Genomic DNA, 20451 nt, shown 5'->3' on the forward strand with positions numbered 1-20451 from the left:
TTTGGGGAGAGAACCCATGGATAGATGCTCTCTGTTTCTCCCTATCTATAACTGTCTTTCAAGTAAAAAGTAGTTCCTAAAAAATATAATAGTCAATGAAATTCACACATGAACTACATGATAGCAGAAGAAATGGAAAGAGAACAATTTTGAGAAACTGCGGAAGAAAATAAGTCCAGATAACTTTAGAAGTGGAAGTTTGACAGGTAGAAATTAAAGATCACAGACAGTGTGAAATTTGAGAAAGAATGCATAGATGTGTGTAGGGATGCTAGGAGACTGTGAAGATTTCACTTCAGCTTTCAAGGAAGTATAGTTCTCAGGATTAAGTAACTTCCTTGAATTCATATGCTTGAATTCAAGCATATGGGCCTGGCAGGTAGTCTCCCAGGTCTTTCCCTTTGTCTTAGGTTACATGCTGGGGTGATTTGGGAAGTAATTAAACCCTTCAGTAGAGCTGTTAGGTTGTAGCGGAGAGTGGGTGAAGACTATTGTAGGAGTGTTTCAGGGTCTACAGGAAAATAGGATTGCAATAGAGATTAGGGCAGAGTGAGTGGATAAAGTCCTCAAGTACAAATGCATAGGAAGAGTTGAAAGACAAACATTTGTTAGTGCCAGACTTGATGGTGAACAATTGGGTAGAGTGTTGAAGACAACCAGGAGCTTGTAGTGTCATTTGTTTTTCACGCGTTGTGGGTTGCCTCTCTTTCAGGCAGTGTCTGACAATGCAAGGGGAGGCGAGGGGAGTGGTACTTAAAAACTTTGTGTGATCTCATGTTCACTTGTGATAGCAGAATGGAGATGAGTAGGTGAGGCCAGAAATGTTTTCAAAGGAGCTGTAGGGAAGTCAAAGTGGTACTGAGAGACTCCTCTCTCTTTCTCTCCCTCTCTCTCTAAGATTTTTGCCAGTATTAGAAAGAGAAAAGGAAATGACAGTTTGAATGTTTATTTTGAGGTAGGAAAGAGCTTATTTGTGTGTGTGGACTCAGCAGAAAGTGGCAGTAGAGAAAGGTTGCTAAAGTTGTTTGAGAATATTTTAGGGGATAAAAGCTGCAGGAAAGGCAAAATTTTATGGTGTGAAGGCTGTCTTTATTTATAGTAAGCATGGAGGTATAAGATTAGGTAAGAGTAGGTGAGAAAGGAAGACAGTGGATTCCTGTCTGATGATCTCTTTTCTTACTATCCGTGGACATTCACATTCCTGGTCCGTTATTTAGTGGAGTGCCCATTGTGCACTTCAAATATACAGGGAGCACAATTTGACCTGTAATAAAAGCTTACTAATTTGGGAGTGGTAGAAGTGGATAGTGTTAATTACTGGCCACCCAGCCAAGACATATTTAAATTATTGCTGGTTGCAGAGAAAGATACGTAAGATAAAATGCTCTCAAGTCACAAGAAGCCATCAGTTTGTTCATTGAGCCTTTATGGACAGAGTTTGTTCTGGAAGGTAGTTGAGGATGCAGAACTTAGACTGGAGTAGCCCAGCACGGTCCATTTCAGCCAGAAATGTACATGTGGCCCTTGCTGACCTGTCCTTGTTTTGCACAAAAAAAGCAGTCATCTTCGTAATGCAGATTGAGTGTCCCTTTCCTGAAATTCTTGGGATCAGAAGCTTTTCAAATTTTGGATTATTTTTTTCTGATTTTGGAATATTTGTATATATGTCTTTAAAATCTTGGAGATGGGACCCAATTCTAAACACCAAATTAGTTTCATATCTACCATATATAAATATAGTCCGCAGAGAATTTTACATTATATTTTCAGTAATTTTGTGCATGAAACAAATTCTGTGGTTTTAGGATTTTTCGCTGTAAGCATCATGTTACCACTCAAACCACTCAAAGATTTTACGACATACCAGTTTGTACATTTTCAGATAAGGGATGCTCAACAGGCTTGTACTAATAGGCAAGACATATAGGTTCATGTGGTAAATAAATTTGGTTTTATAGAGAGGTTACTTAGAAATTAGGATAGAGGCAGAGGCAGGTGTCACATGGCACAACCCTTTAAGCCTCTGCTGGAACAACTGGTTCACATAATGAAGTTCCCATTCTAATCCCAACTCCTCTGCTTCCAGTTTAGTGGTGACCCGCTTACTTGAATTTCTGCCCCCTGTATGGGAAAGCCAGATACAGTTCCAGGATCCTGACTTTGACCTGACCCAGTCCTGTTGCAGCCATTTGAGCAATGAACCCGTGGATGGAAGATCTTAATCTCTGTCTCACTGTTCCTCTGCCTTTTAAAAACAATTAAAGCATTTCAGTTTCTTAAGAACAAGAAAGTTTTTAATATTGTATTTTGCATCAATGAAATCATACAGAAGTCCAAATTTTAAGTTCTGAAAAAGATTTATAGTTCTCTGCTGATAGTATCGGTTGTGTGAGGGTTATTCCCAACCTTAACTTGAATTCCATAATTCACTTGAAGGCAGTGTTTAAATGAATCCTGCTAGAGTCATCATACTTGCAGTTCCAGTGAAAGTTAACAACACATAAATGTAGTTACCAGAAGTAGTTACATGATCTATCCCAAATCTAAGGCTGCCCTTCAATTTCTAGGATCATGGTTTTACCCTGTATTGAAAATCCTGTTAGGATGAGTTTAAAAAAAAATACTATGCACTGAGGAAAATAGACAGGATTTACTGATTAGTTTTTTAACATAGAATGAAAGCTTTTTAAAGTGCTGGCTTGGTATTTTAATTTACGAGAAAAATGAAAGATTCTGTTTTTCTGTGTGCTTCTCTGTTTATTATCAGGAAGTTATGAATTAGTTATAGCTGTAAAAAAACATGCTTAGATACTGTGGGTATTAAATGGTTTTAGAAGTCATTAAACATTTAGTAAACTTTGAAAAAGAAATTTATATTTCTTATCTATTCATTTATTTATTTGAAATTGAGTGACAGAGAAGAAGACAGAAAGATCCTATGTACTTCCCAAATGGCTGCAATGGCTAGGACTAGACCATGCAGGCCTGAGCTAGTCCAGGCTAAAGCCAGGAGTCAGAAACAACATGTGGATGCCAGGAATTCAGCCTTCATTTGATGCTGCTTCCTAGGCACATTAGCAGGAAGGTCAATTAGAAGTGGGGATGGGGATCCCAAGTAGCGGCTGGATGTGCTGTGCCATGATGCTTACCCCACCAGATTCTTTAAGAATTTTTATCATTTTTATCACATGGAATGCAAGGTTTAATGGTTTGTTGTTATGTAGAGTGGTAAAACAATTACCTGTGACCTGAAGAGTGAAAATGCAGCCTTTAACTGAATTCATGCAATGAGTGATGTTTTGTCCCATCATGTCTTCTCTCTCAATCATTGGGGCATTTCTAAAAGTGGAGCTTTATATTGAACTGTTTGGCTCTGTGCAGTTTTGTTTTCAGCACAGAGGCTGTGTTTTGTGAAGAATGTGCAGTCACAGTATTTGTGGCATTTTACATGAAGCTCTGCTAAATGAAGAAATATGAGGGTATCTGATTTATTCAAAAACTATTTTCCCTTGTATTTATGGATTTTCAGAAATCTATACTAAAAATGTTTAATCTTTGGACTTGGGGCTTGAAAAGAACTTAGGTAAGTAAACACTCTTTGTTTTCCCTTTGGAAATATGTATTTTAGAAATCCCAGATTATTGTGCATTGAAAGTAGTGTGATCAGCTTCTAAAGATCAAAATGTAGCCCTTGGCTAAAGTGATGTTGGGAGTTTCCTTTTCATAAGCAAGAACTCTGGATAATAATAGTTTTTAGATGAAATGTTGTTAGTAACTTTTCTCTTTCCTTGAACTATAGTGTTGGTTTTGGATAGAGTAAAAGCCTTAAAAAGGTCATGATATTTTCTAGTAAAACCTGAGTTCACAGTTGCTAGGTACACTATAATAGGGTTAATACTGTCTCCTAAAAAGTGGATTATTTCTAATCAAAAGAATGTGTTGAGGAGTTCTAATTATAGTATTTTGCTGTTAGCCAAGTTTACAGAGTAAACACTGAATTTTAAAAGATTTGAACTATGCATGTCATCCAGGAAGTTTATTCCAGCTTCGCCGTGTCCCATGAGGCCTTGGTGGGTGGATTGTGGAAGGTGGTTGGGTGATTGGGAGTCTAGTGTGAGGGACACGTGGTGGTGGCAGGAGCTGTGACCAGATAGCCCTGGATAGAGAAAGCCACTGAGATCTTTTCTGTTGGGCATTTTCTTTATGGCCGGGCAGATGGCAGTCTGGTGGCCTTTTCTTCATCTGGTGGTTTGAGTCTTGTCTAAGTTGTATCATTACCTCAGGTGCACAGAAAGTGTTGCTGTGTGTTAACCACACCTGTGCTTCCTGATTTGGTCACAGAGCTCAGTGGCAACCCTGTCTCCTCTCCTACTGCTCAGCTCCTGGAGAGCAACAGGGATCTGACCTTGGCTTCTTTTTCCTCTCTGAGGTCTCTTCTTCAGTGATCTCAGTTGCCTGGTCCTAAATATTATCATCCATTGTCTGTCAGCTCTAAAATTTATATCTGTATATTGGGCCTCTCCCACCTGTCTTTCACTGGATACCCTGTTTGTGTTTCCAGCTGATTTTGTGTAAAACTGAACTCTTGTTCTAAGTCCCTGCAACCTCATACTCCCACAGAGTTCCCCTTTCAGTACCTGGCTGCTGAATTCTCGCTGCTGAGCAACCCTCCCGTTCATGAACTTGCTCCTGTATTATTGCAGGTTTGTCTCCCTCCGGCTTTTACCCTTGCTGCCCTGCCTTTGGCTTCTCCATACAACTACCAGAATGACTTTGTCCCACTCTCAATTCCAGACCCTTGAGTACTTTCTCATTGTATTTAATCTGAAGTCCTAAACATCACCTTTTATTTATTAGTTCATTCCAGTCTTTACCAAATGGTTGAGTAAGTAGAGGGATCATGTGGCATGTCTGTGCAGCCCAATTGTAGGCTTGCATGTAGTGATTGCCTTCTGGAGAATCCTGTACTGAGCGGAAGGAAACAGGTGACTTGACGGTGGAGAAACCTGACAGACACTGCTACTACAGTCAGGGGAGCAAGTTAGTGTCTAAGTGACTCATGTTGATTATATCCCTAGCTAGGATGGGATAGAAATGACACTCTACCCCTCTGCTTTCCTCCCCGAGACACAACACTGTAATCCTGAGAAAGGAGATGGGTTCCAGTTGAGGCTTGTTTTGTAGGAGGGACACTTTACAGAATACCTTGTTAATACTTCTCAGCATGGGTAAACCTATTAAAACTAGGAGAAATCTCTGGAATTTACAATCTAGAGGAGTCTTAAGGAGTTGATTATGTATCTATTTAGGTTTATTAGTTTTGACAAATATATGATGATACCAGTGGGTTAACAATGAGGGAGACATCTTTGCAACTTTCTGCAAATCTAAAACTAATCTTGGTGATTTGTTTTAAAAAGGACAGCCCCTTCATCATTGCTTCCTGATTGTCCTTGCCTTTTGCTGTCCTGATGACTCTCTGCTTAACTGTTCTTCCCCTTCCCAGCCATGGTGGTCTCTTTCCTGCTTCTCCAGCCCACTGCTTCTCCACCAGGGATGATTTTTAGCTCTAGGAGACATTTGGCAATGACTGGAGACACTTTTAGTTGGCACAACTGGGGATGCAAAGAGGATGCTACATGCCTTGAGTGGGTGGAGACCAGGAATAATGGTACACATCCTCCAGTGCTCCAAAGAATCTTGGAAGAATCTGCTTTGAAGATTGATGGTGCGAGGATTGAGAAACCTTGGTTTTGGGGATTTGGGGTTCTGTATCTGTCCTCCAGGTTGCTGACCACAGCCTCCATGTCCTGCTTCATTTTTCTCCTTCAGCATTTCATCTTCTGAACTCCTGTTCTCAACCCCTGCAACCTCATCCTTCCACAGGCTTCCTTCCCTTTTCAGTACCTGGCAGCTGCTGCATTCTCATGACCTCTCCCTGTGTTATTGCAGGTTTCTCTGCCTCTGGCTTTTGCTCTTGCTGCCCTACATTTGGCTTCTCCATGTGGATACCAGGCTGATCTTCCCCACTCCGACACACTGTCATTGTGTGTGTATCTCACCAGGATTCACTGACAATTTAGTTCGCTTTTGAATCTCCAACTTTCAGAACTATACATGGTAGGTGCTCTTGAAGTGTTTGTTGAAGAAATTAAGTAATTGATGAAAGAAGTGAGTGAATGACAAATGTAACATCTGCTTAGGCCAAAAATTTAGATAGCAAAGTACAAATGTAAAAATTTTTCAGTCTGCCTGTTACATATTCCTATTCTCTGGAAAGTAACCCTTATTAATGGTTTTGTCTGTTCAGAATTTCTTGTCCACGGTTAACCAGATCCAAGTATTGTAACATGTGCACCCTACTTGCACTGCTTGCAGTAGAATTTTGATATAATATCTTATTGTGAATTGGACAATAGTAATGATGTCCCTGAAAATGTGATCTGAAACCGAAAACAAAAAGCAATACTTATTTAAAATCATCTTTACAAACTTTTTTTAAGGATGGGCTTACACATATTTTTTATTCCTAGTTTGTAAATGAATTATAATTGGAAACTTTGTCTTCTATAATCTTTAACTGTATTATCTAGCATTGCTCAGTAATAACAGGTTCTTTATGCCTGTTGGCTGAACAGAATTAAAATTTTTCCTTGTTAGCATTTTCAGATCCTTTTAAAATATTCAAATTTTCATGAGTATTAGAACTGTTGACCAAATTGAGACATTTATAGATGTAGTTTTGGGAGAAAATTTCATTTTAAATGTAAATTGTTTTCCAGTAGGCCTCATATATTTCCAATTTCCTGATTTTTATCTGCCGAGGAGGAAGCAATGATAGCTAAAGAACAAGTAAGGGGACCAACTTGAATGCGATTCAATATCAATTAAGCTTCTAATTGCTTTAAGCATATTAGGTCTTTTCTTCTTCCCCTCGCCCCCCACTAATGAAATGACTAATGGAGCAAAGTTGGCAGTAGCTGAGTTAAGATATTGTAAATTAATGTTGCCATTCTAATTTCAGCCTACCTGTTAAACCAGCCCTCCAGTCTGCTGTTTCCTTCACCTTTGGTGGCTTTCACATTCAGTGCATACTTGTGCAAGGGTATGGTGCTGTCCTCTGCTGACACAGGCTAGGGGTTTGTGAAGCTGTGGTTGATTTAAAGGATGAAGTGGTTGGCCTCAGAACAATTTGGCTGGAAGTAATTGTCCTCCTGTTCTTCCGGCCAGGCCTCGGCCCAGTGGACTTTGTCTAACATCCCACACATTAAAGGAATATTGCTCTTCAATTTCTTTGCTTCCCAAGCCTCCCTCTGACCTTCCCGCAGCATCTGCCTCTTTTCTATAGTGGTTTGATGCTTTGTGTGTGTTAACTTAATGGTTTAACTTTTGTGTGTGTTTCTCTCTTCTGATGGGAATGGGTGACAAATACTGGGTGATAGGTCATCCTGTGTCCTGAAGACAGATGGTTGCCGATAGCAGTGGTAGAAGATGCTGATATAATTGGTATGGTTTGCTAACTTAGAGGGAAAACTTTGCCACCTGACTTCTAGTTTTTCTATTGTAAAATGGTATGTTTTGGGAGAAGGGGTTCATATTGATGTTTCAGTGGTTGTCTCACTGTCAGACTTAATGATAGGCTTATTTTAATTCTTTCAGATAGTTATATCAAGTGCTAACAAGACAGCAAACTTCATACAGAAAGTAAGCGTAATCATTCTCATAAAGAAATAATAAAATTGTGGGATACATTTTGAAGTGAGATTCCAAGTTTTCATTGCAGAGGGTCACATAAAAATGACTGAGTTTATTTTCCCAAGTTTTGTGGGAGATTTGCGAGTTACTTGTTCTGAAATGCTTTGTTCTTAGATCCTTTGGAGGCTCACCATACAGTAATAGTATTAACTGTAAGCTTTTGAGCATTTCATTATAAACAAGATCCTAATCTACAGCTCTTTAACAATTGCCATGTTTACTTTGAAAATCTGTGTAAGAAAAATACAATTTACAGTGTCAGGCTTTGATATTCATATATGGAAAATAGGAACTTGAATCATTAACAGAAAAGGATTGTGTTAAATTTAGTAATTCTAGATAAGTTACAAAACACTGATACTTAATATTGGAAACCAGAGGGGAAAAAACCCTAATCGTTGCATCTATTTACATTCCACATTATGAAAATACAAAGTTTGAAGCAGTTGATTCTTTTTTTCTTTTCCCCAGAGTAATAATTCTTATTTTTCTCTTCTGTTTTAGACTCCTGAGAGTTGAGCAATGGGGAGGCATTTGGTCTCGCTTCTGCTTCTGCTCCTCCTTCTCCAACATTTTGGAGACAGTGATGGAAGCCAAAGATTTGAAGAGACTCCTCTACAGTTTACACATTTCCAGTACAATGTCACTGTGCATGAGAACTCTGCGGCTAAAACCTACGTTGGGCATCCTGTAAAGATGGGTATTTACATGACAAATCCTTTGTGGGAGTTACGGTACAAAATTGTTTCAGGAGACAATGAAAACCTATTCAAAGCTGAAGAGTACATTCTTGGAGACTTTTGCTTTCTAAGAATAAGGACCAAAGGAGGAAATACAGCTATTCTTAATAGAGAAGTGAAAGACCATTATAATTTGATTGTCAAAGCCGTTGAAAAAAATACCAATGCTGAAACACGGACAAAAGTTAGGGTACAAGTGCTGGATACAAACGACTTGAGACCGTTATTCTCACCCACGTCATACAGTGTTTCTTTACCTGAAAACACAGCTATAAGGACCAGTATTGCAAGAGTCAGTGCCACTGACGCAGACATAGGAACTAATGGAGAATTTTATTACAGTTTTAAAGATCGAACTGACATGTTTGCTATTCACCCAACCAGCGGGGCTATAGTTTTAACTGGTAGACTTGATTATGTAGAGACCAAGCTCTATGAGATGGAAATACTTGCTGTGGACCGGGGAATGAAATTGTATGGTAGTAGTGGTATCAGCAGCATGGCCAAACTAACAGTTCACGTAGAACAGGCTAATGGATGTGCTCCTGTGATAACAGCAGTGACATTATCACCATCAGAACTGGACAGTGACCCTACATATGCAATTGTAACAGTGGATGACTGCGATCAGGGTGCCAATGGAGAGATAGCTTCTTTAAGTATTGTGGCAGGTGACCTTCTCCAACAGTTTAAAACAGTGAGATCCTATCCTGGGAGTAGGGAATATAAAGTCAAAGCTGCAGGTGGTGTTGACTGGGACAGTCATCCCTATGGCTACAATCTGACACTGCAGGCTAAAGATAAAGGAACTCCTCCCCAGTTCTCTTCTGTAAAGGTGATTCATGTGACTTCTCCACAGTTCAGAGCTGGGCCAGTCAAGTTTGAAAAGGATATTTACAGAGCAGAAATAAGCGAATTTGCTCCACCCAACACACCTGTGGTCCTGGTAAAAGCAATCCCCAGTTATTCACATTTGAGATACGTTTTTAAAAGTACACCTGGAAAAACTAAATTCAGTTTAAATCATAATACTGGTCTGATATCCATTTTGGATCCAATTAGAAGACAGCAGGGTTCCCATTTTGAACTTGAAATAACAACAAGTGACAGAAAAGCCTCCACCAAAGTTTTGGTTAAAGTCTTAGGTGCAAATAGCAACCCTCCTGAATTTACCCAGACAGCCTACAAAGCATCCTTTGATGAGAATGCACCTGTTGGTACCATAGTCATGAGCGTCAGTGCTGTAGACCCTGATGAAGGTGAGAACGGGTACGTGACTTACAGCATTGCCAATTTAAATCATGTGCCTTTTGTGATTGACCATTTCACTGGTGCCGTGAGTACTTCCGAAAACTTGGACTATGAACTGATGCCCCGAGTTTACACCCTACGGATTCGCGCATCAGACTGGGGCTTGCCATACCGCCGAGAAGTAGAAGTCCTTGCTACAATTACTCTGAATAATCTGAATGACAACACACCCTTGTTTGAGAAAATAAATTGTGAAGGAACAATTCCCAGGGATCTAGGTGTGGGAGATCAGATCACTACTGTTTCTGCTATTGATGCTGATGAACTCCAGTTGGTACGATACCAGATTGAAGCTGGAAATGAACTAAATTTGTTTAGTTTAAACCCCAACTCGGGAGTTTTATCATTAAAGCAGTCACTAATGGATGGCTTAGGTGCAAAGGTGTCTTTCCATAGTCTGAGAATTACAGCTACAGATGGAGAAAATGTTGCCACACCATTATATATCAACCTAACTGTGACTGCCGGTCGTAAGCTAGTAAACTTGCAGTGTGAAGAGACTGGTGTTGCCAAAATGCTGGCAGAAAAACTCCTGCAGGCAAATAAATTACACAACCAAGGGGAATCGGAGGATATTTTCTTTGACTCTCACTCTGTCAATGCTCATGCACCGCAGTTTAGAAGTGCCCTTCCAACTGCAGTAAAGGTAAAGGAAAACCAGCCTGTGAGTTCCAGCATAATTTCCATGAATGCCACTGACCTTGACTCTGGATTCAATGGGAAACTGGTCTATGCTATTTCTGGAGGAAATGAAGATAGCTGCTTCATCATTGACATGGAAACAGGAATGCTGAAAATTTTATCTCCGCTTGACTATGAAACAACAGACAGATACACCCTGAATATCACCGTGTATGACCTTGGTATACCACAAAAGGCTGCTTGGCATCTTCTAGATGTCATAGTTCTGGATGCCAATGATAATCCACCTGAATTTTTACAGGAGAGCTATTTTGTTGAAATAAGTGAAGACAAAGAGGTTGGCAGTGAAATCATTCAGGTTGAAGCCACCGATAAAGATCTAGGACCTAATGGACACGTGACATACTCTATTCTTACAGACACGGATAAGTTTTCAATCGACAGTGTAACTGGTGTTGTTAAAGTTGTGCACCCTTTGGATCGTGAAGTACAGCATGTGCACTACTTGAAGATTGAAGCTCGGGATCAAGCCAGAGAAGAACCCCAGCTGTTTTCTACTGTGCTTCTGAAAGTATCGCTAGAAGATGTTAATGACAACCCACCCAAGTTTATTCCACCTAATTATCGTGTGAAAGTTCGAGAGGATCTTCCAGAAGGAACCATAATCATGTGGTTAGAAGCCTATGATCCTGATCTAGGTCAGTCCAGCCAGGTGAGATACACTCTTCTGGACCATGGAGAAGGACACTTTGATGTGGATAAGCTCAGTGGAGCGGTTAGAATTGTACAGCAGCTGGACTTTGAAAAGAGGCAAGTCTACAATCTCACTGTGAGGGCCAAAGACAAAGGAAAACCAGTTTCTCTGTCTTCTACCTGCTATGTTGAAGTTGAGGTAATTGATGTGAATGAGAACTTGCACCCACCAGTGTTTCCTAGTTTTGTGGAAAAAGGTGTAGTGAAAGAAGATGTCCCTCCTGGCTCATCAGTAATGACTGTGTCAGCTCATGATGAAGACACTGGGAGAGATGGGGAGATCCGCTACTCCATTAGAGATGGCTCCGGTGTTGGTGTTTTCAAGATAGATGAAGAAACAGGTATGCTTTTTATTTCTCTGGTTAATGTTGCTCCTTCCCTTTTTTGGGGGGGCATGTGTGTGTGTCAGTGTGTATGTTTTATTTTGTTTTACAAACCCATCCTGTGTAGTTCATTGAGGCACAGTGTAGAAACACACATGCATATTTTTTGTCCTGTGGCTATATGAAAATGTGTTTGTAGGTTGGAAGCCATGAAGATGATACCAGAGGAGTAGAAATAGTGAAGAAGGCATATAAAATATATAAAATAACAGGGGAAAACTGAAATAATTCTCACGGGTGCTGACCTCTGGGTTTGTACTTTATATTAGAAGCACCGCTGTAGTAGGATAGTTAAGTCCTGACATTCTTCAAGCTGGATGATTGGCAAGCTCATGCTTTGAGCAGTCACGAAGATCACCTGGCATGCCATCCAGGGTTATTGCACACCTGCAAAATTAGGCAATGCACACAGAGAAGATTATTTTCTCAAACTTCTGTAATATGATCTGTTTAACTTTGCTGCTCCTTCAGGTTTTGAGAGCTAAATGTAGGGTAGAGGAATGTGGAAACTCAGAAACTCTGACTTGTAATTCTGGCTCTTTGAGTTGTTAATTCATGATCTTGGATGAAAACAATACTTCTTAAAACTAACCATCTTTATAAATGGAGACACTCAAAATTACACCAAGATATATGCGACTATAAAATGAGGTAACAGGAAAGCTCCTGGCATTTGTTGTATCATAACACCTTTTGGAAATAGTAATACTACTTTGTTATGATATTTCAGCTAGAAAAAAGTTGTAAAACCAGGCACTCCCAGACCACCAGTCATGCTGGAATGTGTGTTGTTTCTTACTTCGTGTGTGTATCTTATGCTAGCTGAACAGATACTCTGGTTATATATCACTTTGCTTGATGGGTTGTGAGCTTTCCAGGACAGTCTTGTAGCTCATGCATCATTTCTTTTCAGCACCTAGTGAAAAGTGAATGGTACATCAAACATTACAGCTTCACAATAAATGTTAAAAGAAAAAGGTGGATTAATTAATATGAGTTTGTCTTGGCCTCTGATATTGGCAGTGGTAATATTTGTAGACGGAAACTGGACAATCTGAACACTAATTGGTTCAGTATGTTTATCAGTCTCACTGATTTTCCTTTATAAGGCTTATCAATTCCAAAAGAGACCTTTAGAATTAAAGGAGCTCTTGATATATTTGGTAGTAACACACACCAAAGTTTTTGGTTAACACCCACCTAAGTGTCAAAATCTACAACCAGTGGATGCATAGCGCATGAAAAATATGTCATTTGGAAGGGTATTTTTTATTTTGAGTTTTTATTAAGGTATTTCTTTTTGATTATATTATCACTAACATATAAAATATATTAAATCTGCAGCTTATATTGCATACCTTAAATACCCACAATTAGCTTAGTTCATGAGAAAATAACATAAATTTAGTTTCCACTTATTTGAGTAAAATGTCTTTTGCCTTTTTGTTTCAGTTGTTAGTATCCAGCATAACTAAGAATTTTCAGGGATAGTGTCAACACTGGAAAAAAAGTTAATGACTGAAGCTGAAACTATGCTATTTTTATAAATTTTCTAGGAATAATTTTTCCTGCTGCTTTTTTCTACTCTGTTCCAAAGTAGGTTTTAAAGGCTTATAAAAAACTGTTACAAGTTAGACATGAGACAGAAAATAGAACCAAAATGTTAATTTACATTCCCTTCATGACAATTAGTTGAACACTCCTTTGGGTTTTTTTCTTTCATGTCAAAATAATGTATTTTTATGGTTGCTTTTTAAAGAATCGTTTGGAAGCTAGTATTTCTTTCTGTCTATAAATGTAAGGAATTGGGTTATTCTTACTGCTAAGGGAAAGGAAAAAAAAAAAAGGAAATAACCAACCAAAGAAGGCAATGTCCAAAAATAGATCTAGGGTGGTTTTCAGAGCTAAAGGGAGTACCAGACTATTCCAATAGCAATTTAGGGCAGAGAGGAGGAAGTGTTAGGATTAAGGGCAGTGTGATTGGTAAGTATATAAGAAACTGTTATGAATTTGTAAAAATACTGATATTTAATGGTGGAGGAGAAGCTGAAAATATATGGATCTGTGGTCCATGTTTTACAGAGGAAAACACGTACTATATGGCAGGTTTATGTTTATATGCTTTTTGAAATTGAATAACACTGATATACAAGGGCTGCTGTGCAGTATCAGATGTCTTTTGGCAATGGAAGTCAGTTGAGAATCCTGACAGGACAATGGCACTCATTGTGCAAAAGTCTATTAGGAAAAAATCAGTCTGTTTTGTGCTATAGAAATGCTAAAATTGGCAATACTTGTTATTTTTTTGAATTTTAATTTTTTAGAGTGATATGGAGAGAGTTCTGCAATATGAAAAGAAGTAGGAACAGTTCAGGAATGGCCAGTGTGGTCCCATGGAAAACGTCACTAACTGAGTTGGAGTTGACCTGGCTCGGGTCTGGTTTGCAGTTTGCTGGAGCTTCGCTCCTTGCCCTTTGGCCTGGCTTGTTGCTCTCCCCAACAGTGTCACACTCCAGGGTGTATTAGCTGACATGGGCCTGTGCAGGACTGCTTTTCTCTTGTCTTTGGGTTTAAGCTGCCAGTGTTGATTGAGTAATACAACAAGGTTTTTGTCAAATATGCACATCATCTGTATACATTTTACAGAACATATGCCGTAAGCTGTATTTAATTCTTGCTATCTGAAAAAAAAAAACTGCCTTTTTCTTAAATCTGCTTAAATTTGAAACATTTTCATAGAATTAATTTTTTAAGAGAAATTGGATTATCTAAAATACAATGGGTATAGTCTAATTAGCTCTGTGTTTTAAATGTGTTTTTGCTAATTGTGTAGAAAGGTAAGATGAAGTTTTCATATGGGGGTGACAGTCATTTGACTAATTTGATTATCTGTCACTGTTACCACATGCTTTTTTCTGGAGAGACCTTTGGGTTTGAGTGAATTGTACTGACACATCTATTCACATGACTATCCACTTGAGCTTTGGAAGGGTGGAGTGTTCCGTGAAAAATTATTTGGTAAATTGGTCTTGTTAGGGAGCCAAACTGCTGAGCACTAATTAAGATTCTCCCCACTTAATTCTTATGTAGAAATCTAGAGTGAGGATTATAGACTTAACATAATTGTTTAGTGGGATATCTTTGAAGCATATTTAGCTTCATGTTTGAGTTTTGATTTGCCGTGTTATAATTGCCCACTTTCATATCATTTTTGCTTCATGTATAGTTGGTGGCTTCTTATCCCTCTTGTAGACTTGCAGAGTAAATTCACATTATTAAGAAAGATTTATTTATTTCAAAGACAGTCACACATACACAGAGAGAGAGAGAGAGAGATCCTTCATCTGCTGGTTCATTCACAAATGGCCACAAAGTCTGTGGCTTGGCCAGGCTGAAGCCAAGAATCTAAGAACTATTTTTTGTTTCCCATGTGGGTGGCAGGAACAAGCCAGCATCTGTTGCTGGCCAGGTGCATCAGCAGGGCTCTAGATCAGAAGTGGAGTAGCCAGTCTTGTGTGTGTGTGTGTGTGTGTGTGTGTGTGTTCATACATATATGAAAGATTACAGAGAGAGAAGAGAGAAGAAAGAGTTCTCTATCCACTGTTTAATCTCCAAATGACAATGACAGCCAGAGCTGGTCTAAAGCCAGGAGCTTCTTCTGGGTATCCCATGTGGGTACAGGGCCCCAAGGACTTGAGCCATCCTCTGCTGCTTTTCCAGGTTATTAACAGGGAACTGGATTAGAAGTGGAGTAGCAGGGACTTCAGCCAGTACCCATATGTGATTCTGGTGCCACAGGCAAAGGCTTAGCTTGCTACGCCACAGTGCCAGGCTGCCGTTACCGGTCTTGAACCAGCACTTTGGTATGGAATGCTGGCTTTCCAGAGGGAAGTTTGACCCCCTCTGCTGCCGTACCTGCCCTGAGTGTGTGTGTGTGTGTGTGTGTGTGTGTGTGTGTGTTTTAAAGATTTGTTTTTATTGGAAAAGCAGATTTACAGAGAGGGAAAAATCTTCCATCTGCTGGTTCGCTCCCCAAGTGGCCGCAACAGCCACAGCCTAGCCAAGAGTCAGGAGTCTTCTCTGCAACTCCCATAGGGATGCAGGGTCCCAAGTACTTGAACCATCCTCCACTGCTTTTCCCTGGCCATAAACAAGGAGCTGGGAAGTGGAGTAGCCAGGACATGAACTGGCATCCATATGGAATACTGGCACTGGCAGGTAGAGGATTAGCCTGTTGATGCTGAGCCATGTGCTGGCCCCATATCTGAGTTTTAAATATGATTTTTTGTTGTTGTTTTTTGTTTTAAGAGAGAGGAGAAGAGAAAGATGTGCAGGTCTGAACCAACTGAAAGCCAGGAGCCAGGTATTCCAGCCAGTTCTCCTGTGTGGGTGGGTAGGGACTCAGGACCTCCCATCCCAGCCACGTTACCAGGAAGCTGATTTAGAAGCAAAGAGTTGGTGGGACTTGAACCAGCACTCTGATTTGGGATGCAGGAGTCACAAGTGGCTTAACTAATGTTTCCACAGCACTCCAGTTTAGTATTCTTGACTGTTGAATACCCATCAGGGTAATTATTACCTGAGGACCAAAAAAAAAGTTGTAACTATTTGTTAATTTTTAAACTCAAGGTAATGTCTAGACAAATGCTTGTCCAAAATATTGTCAATACAAATTTGTGTTGAAGCAGTATTTACTTGAGGTCTTTCCTCAATCTGAGTGTTGTAATGGTCTGTTTCCCCTTTAGTGTGTAGCTGTTTGTGTAATGCAGCCCAGTAAGAATGTTTCCCTTTTCTAGCTGTGCTGCTTGTGGAAGACTGTTTTTCATTAAGATAGGAGCAATTCTGGACTTATTAATTCTGTGTTACTCTCAGAATCCCAATCGTGGTTTTGGGATCGGCATGTCTATTTCCTTAGATTGGTGTTGAATTAATACAGAAGGACAGCTGTAGCAGCTAGATAAATCACTATGCATGACATGGAGGACAACACGAGGACTGCATTTTTCTTAAGAGAAAATGGCTGCATGTTCATTAATAGGAAGAGTTACAGCATCCCTCCTGCAACTTGGCTTTCGTTAGGTGGGCACAGGATGAGTGTGTTGGGATAATGGAAATACGAACAAATTACCATCCAGGATCACCTTATCATGACCTCAGTGAGACGGAAAATGTTCTGGGACACTGTCTTGGCAGAACTATTTTATTTCAACATTTCCTAAAAAAATGCTTTTTAAAAAAAAATGTAGGATATTTTACTTATAACCTGATACCTCTGTGTTTTCCTACAGCCTATTGTCTCCTGATAGGAAAAGCAATGTGGAGAATTACTAACTGGGCCAAGATTTATGACTGAAGAGTTTGTCAGGGTGGCAAGAATCTGGTGGGCTGTTAGAAGTGAGACAGGCTGTGGTAGGACCAATTACGTCCATTGGAGCTGGGTCAGAATTCCTGGCAACGGGAACTTAAATAGATACTGGTGGGAGGCCAGGGTTAGGGAGTTAAGAAATTTGCTGGTGAAAGGGCTTTTGTGCCTCTGTCTCCTCCCTGAAGTGGCAGCAGCTGCTGTCCTCTCCATTCTTTTTGTTCTCCCAGGAAAGTTTGCAAGAGAAGAAACTTGTTTCTTAGCCAAGGTGAGATCGAAAGTCAGGCTTTGACAGAAGTTATGTTCTGCTGGGGTGCTGCTGCTTGGAGGAGAGTAGAAAATCTGCGCTTGTTTCTGTGTGTGAAAGGATCCTCCTTTAAAACAGGAGCGATTTAGGGTTTAAATGGGATCTAATTAGAAATCCAAAGGAAATTCCGTTTTGTTTTGAAAGAAAACAAGGTCAGCCTTCCTTTAGTGATTTATATGATTTGCCATGAGTTGATGCCTTAAGAAATGACTCAACAGATCTTTTGGGAGAAGGGTTAGGACCAAAAACTGACCTCTAATTTAGGACCGTATCATGTGATGTGGCAGTACACAGTGACATTGCACAGTGCACTTTGAGAATTGTCAATCATGTGGAGGAACTAGAGCCTGGAAATGTGGTGCAGGAACTACTTAAAACATGCTCACTCTGACCCATGCTTCGCATAGTAATGATAAAGTGCATCTCTATAATCATAAACCGTTGACACCCTGTGTTACAGTGTTCTCAGCACTCCATGTGTAGTAATTTATACTGCATGTACCGGCTGGTTGGCAGGTAGTGTTATCCCAGTTCCAGCAGAGGAAAATAACTTGCCCAAGACTGTTCAGAGTTACTCAGTGGCAGAACAGCATTTATTTCCCTCAATTTGATGAGTGATCTAAAGGTGCTCTAAGGGAGTCCACTTGAAAACTGTCAGTTGAGAAGGATTCTGGACGAAGTCAGAGCTCTGAATGCTAGATTAAGGCATAATCTTGAGGAAGTCTTGAATGCAAGACTTTTCTTCCAGAATTTTTTCTTAGAATGACATATCTAAGCTGTCTAGTGTATTTATTTATTTGAAAGGTGAACTGACAGTGAGGGAGAGAGGCCTGGATTCACTGGTTCATTTCCCAAGGGCCAACAATAGTGAAGACTGGACCAAGGGAAAGCCGGAAAAAAGTTGGGAAGTTCATATGGATCTCTCATGTAGATGGTAACTGGGCCATCATCTCCTTCTTCTTTCCCTGGTGCATTAACAGGTGTATGGATTGGAAGCAGAGCAGCCAGAGCTGTGATAAATGATGTCAGTGTTGAATGCTGCAGCTTAACCCTCTTTGCCACAATGCTAGTCCCTTAGTGAATTTGGAGTAGAGTTGGTGGTGACATAAGACAATCCAAGTTTATTCCAGTGAATAGTATGTGGTGAGTCATAGATAGTACAGATGACAAGCTTCACTGTGAAACTTGAACAGGGAAGGGATGAGCAAGCGTCTGACTTTCATTTGCAGTTGGGAAAGTATGTGCTCATCAGGCAGAGTGCTGCCTGTCTGACCTGTCCACCATGTTGTTTGGAGCCTTTCTTGTGGAACCATGTTTTCATGGTTGTTAGGGTCCTAGTTAAACTTCAAAGCCAGTTTAACCCCCAGGGTAGTGGGGGCTAACCTAATTTATACCTCCCCGTAGAATTAAATTACTTGTAGGCATTGTTCTCCAGCATTGTTCCTGATGTCTTGGGTTCCACAGCTGTCCTGTCCAGCCATCTGGTCCGCAGTGAGGAAGACAGAGTGGCTGCCTTTCACCTTCTCTTCCTTTTGGCAGTGGACCATTTTTATGTTGTAAGAATGACTAGGATTGGGGTGCTTATGATTTGAAGAGTAGCTGTGTGTAGAGAGATTTAACATTCTGTTTGTATCCAGTCTTTTTCCCCCAATTTGTCCATTCACACAGTTGTAGTAATTGCATAGATTTTTAAAACTTCAGGTGTTTATTCATATTGTATATATATATTTTAGCTACTTAGTTCTTGTTTTGATTTGTGTATTACATGTGTCGTAGGCTGAACTTGTCAAGCATTTATTTCTATTTTGTGCACTATGATTCTTTGCAGGTACTTTAATGACATTTATTTTGTAAAAAAACAAAACATGTTGGCTGTAGATCACGTACACTTTCCATGTAGCACATAATGCCAGGAAGCGCAGTCCTTCATCTTTGTTGCCAGCAATGAATGGACTTGGAAAGATTGCTATTCAAGGACACAAGCCCGTACTTATTAAATTGGCAGTTCTCCAGTTTAACAGCAGTGATACTAAGTCTAGGAAACAATTCACATATATACTTCAAGGGCCTGTCTTATCAATTTACTTGCTTTGCCAGCTACACTGTGTGCCATAATCTCCTCAGGATATCTGAGACTGTATTGAAATTGCTACATTGCTGGGTCTCCAAGCACTGAGTGAACTAACCTGTTCAATGGGATTCTTTAGAATTGTTTATTTTGTGATGGAGAGTTTTAAGTCTTTTTAAACTAATTGATTTTTTAAAAAATGGAAATTCACCCAGTTATTTTAATAGTTTCTTGAGAGTTTAGTTTGTGATAATTTAACTACATTCTTATCACTAGTAAGCTTTTTCTCTTAGTCATCATCAGTTGATGATTATAGTATTTATTGAGTACTTACTGAGCCCCAGCCCTGTTTTTTATAGAAGTCTTAGATCATATCATATATCACATGTAAAATTAAATGTATTGTACTCTGTCCGTGTTGTTTGTATCTTCATTGATACAAAAATCTGACAAAAGGGAATTTTTATACACTGATTTGTGCCAGTGAATTTTAAAAGTTTTTACTTTTTTGAATGAAAGAATGAGATTCAGTTACATGGGCAGGGAGAGGGGTGATTGGAGCGAGAGAGAGAGAGAGATCCCTTCAATGTCACACCTTCTGGAACTGGATCAGATCAAAGCCAGAAGCCAGAAACTCGATCCAGATCTCTGCTAATGGGTGGCTTCACCTGCTGCCTGCCCCCCTCACCCCTACTTGGAGTCCCCATTAGTGGGGAAGCTGGAATTGGGAGCCAAAGCCTGGGCTTGAACTCAGGCACTCTGACACAGGAAACTATTTCTTATGCACTGGGTCAAATGCCTGCCTAGTACCTTTTTTTAAAGTTGTAGTGTAATAGAAATCACTGTGGTATAAAGTGTGATATCTTTGAGGATATTCTTATAATACTAAGGTAATTCTTGAACAGAGGTATTTTGTTTTTGATGAAAGTCTCATTTTTCAGTGTCTTCTGGTCCTTTATAGGGATTACAATACCCTTGCCTGCCTGCCTGCCTGCCTGCCTGCCTACGTGCCTCACCCAATTTGCCTCACCCAACTGGCTTCTGTGGAGCCAGTTCTAGCCCCAGTGATTCCTAATGCCCCCCACTTTGGGTCAATTTTGACCATTTGATCAGCCCTTACTGTGTCTCAT

General features: G+C 39.9%; 1 protein-coding gene across 3 annotated transcripts in view; it reads left to right on the forward strand.

Moving 5' to 3' along the window:
• Window positions 1–20451, forward strand: part of FAT1 (FAT atypical cadherin 1) — a 119312-nt gene that overhangs the window by 6504 nt on the left and 92357 nt on the right. For all 3 annotated transcript variants that reach the window (XM_058669891.1, XM_058669893.1, XM_058669892.1), the window contains exon 2: window positions 8260–11542. In XM_058669891.1, coding sequence (XP_058525874.1) covers window positions 8278–11542 — 3265 coding nt within the window. In that variant the 5' untranslated portion in view covers window positions 8260–8277. The remainder of the gene's footprint in view (window positions 1–8259; window positions 11543–20451) is intronic.

This window comes from Ochotona princeps, chromosome 11 (assembly GCF_030435755.1).
Source record: "Ochotona princeps isolate mOchPri1 chromosome 11, mOchPri1.hap1, whole genome shotgun sequence".
NCBI classification, from domain to species: Eukaryota; Metazoa; Chordata; class Mammalia; order Lagomorpha; family Ochotonidae; genus Ochotona; species Ochotona princeps.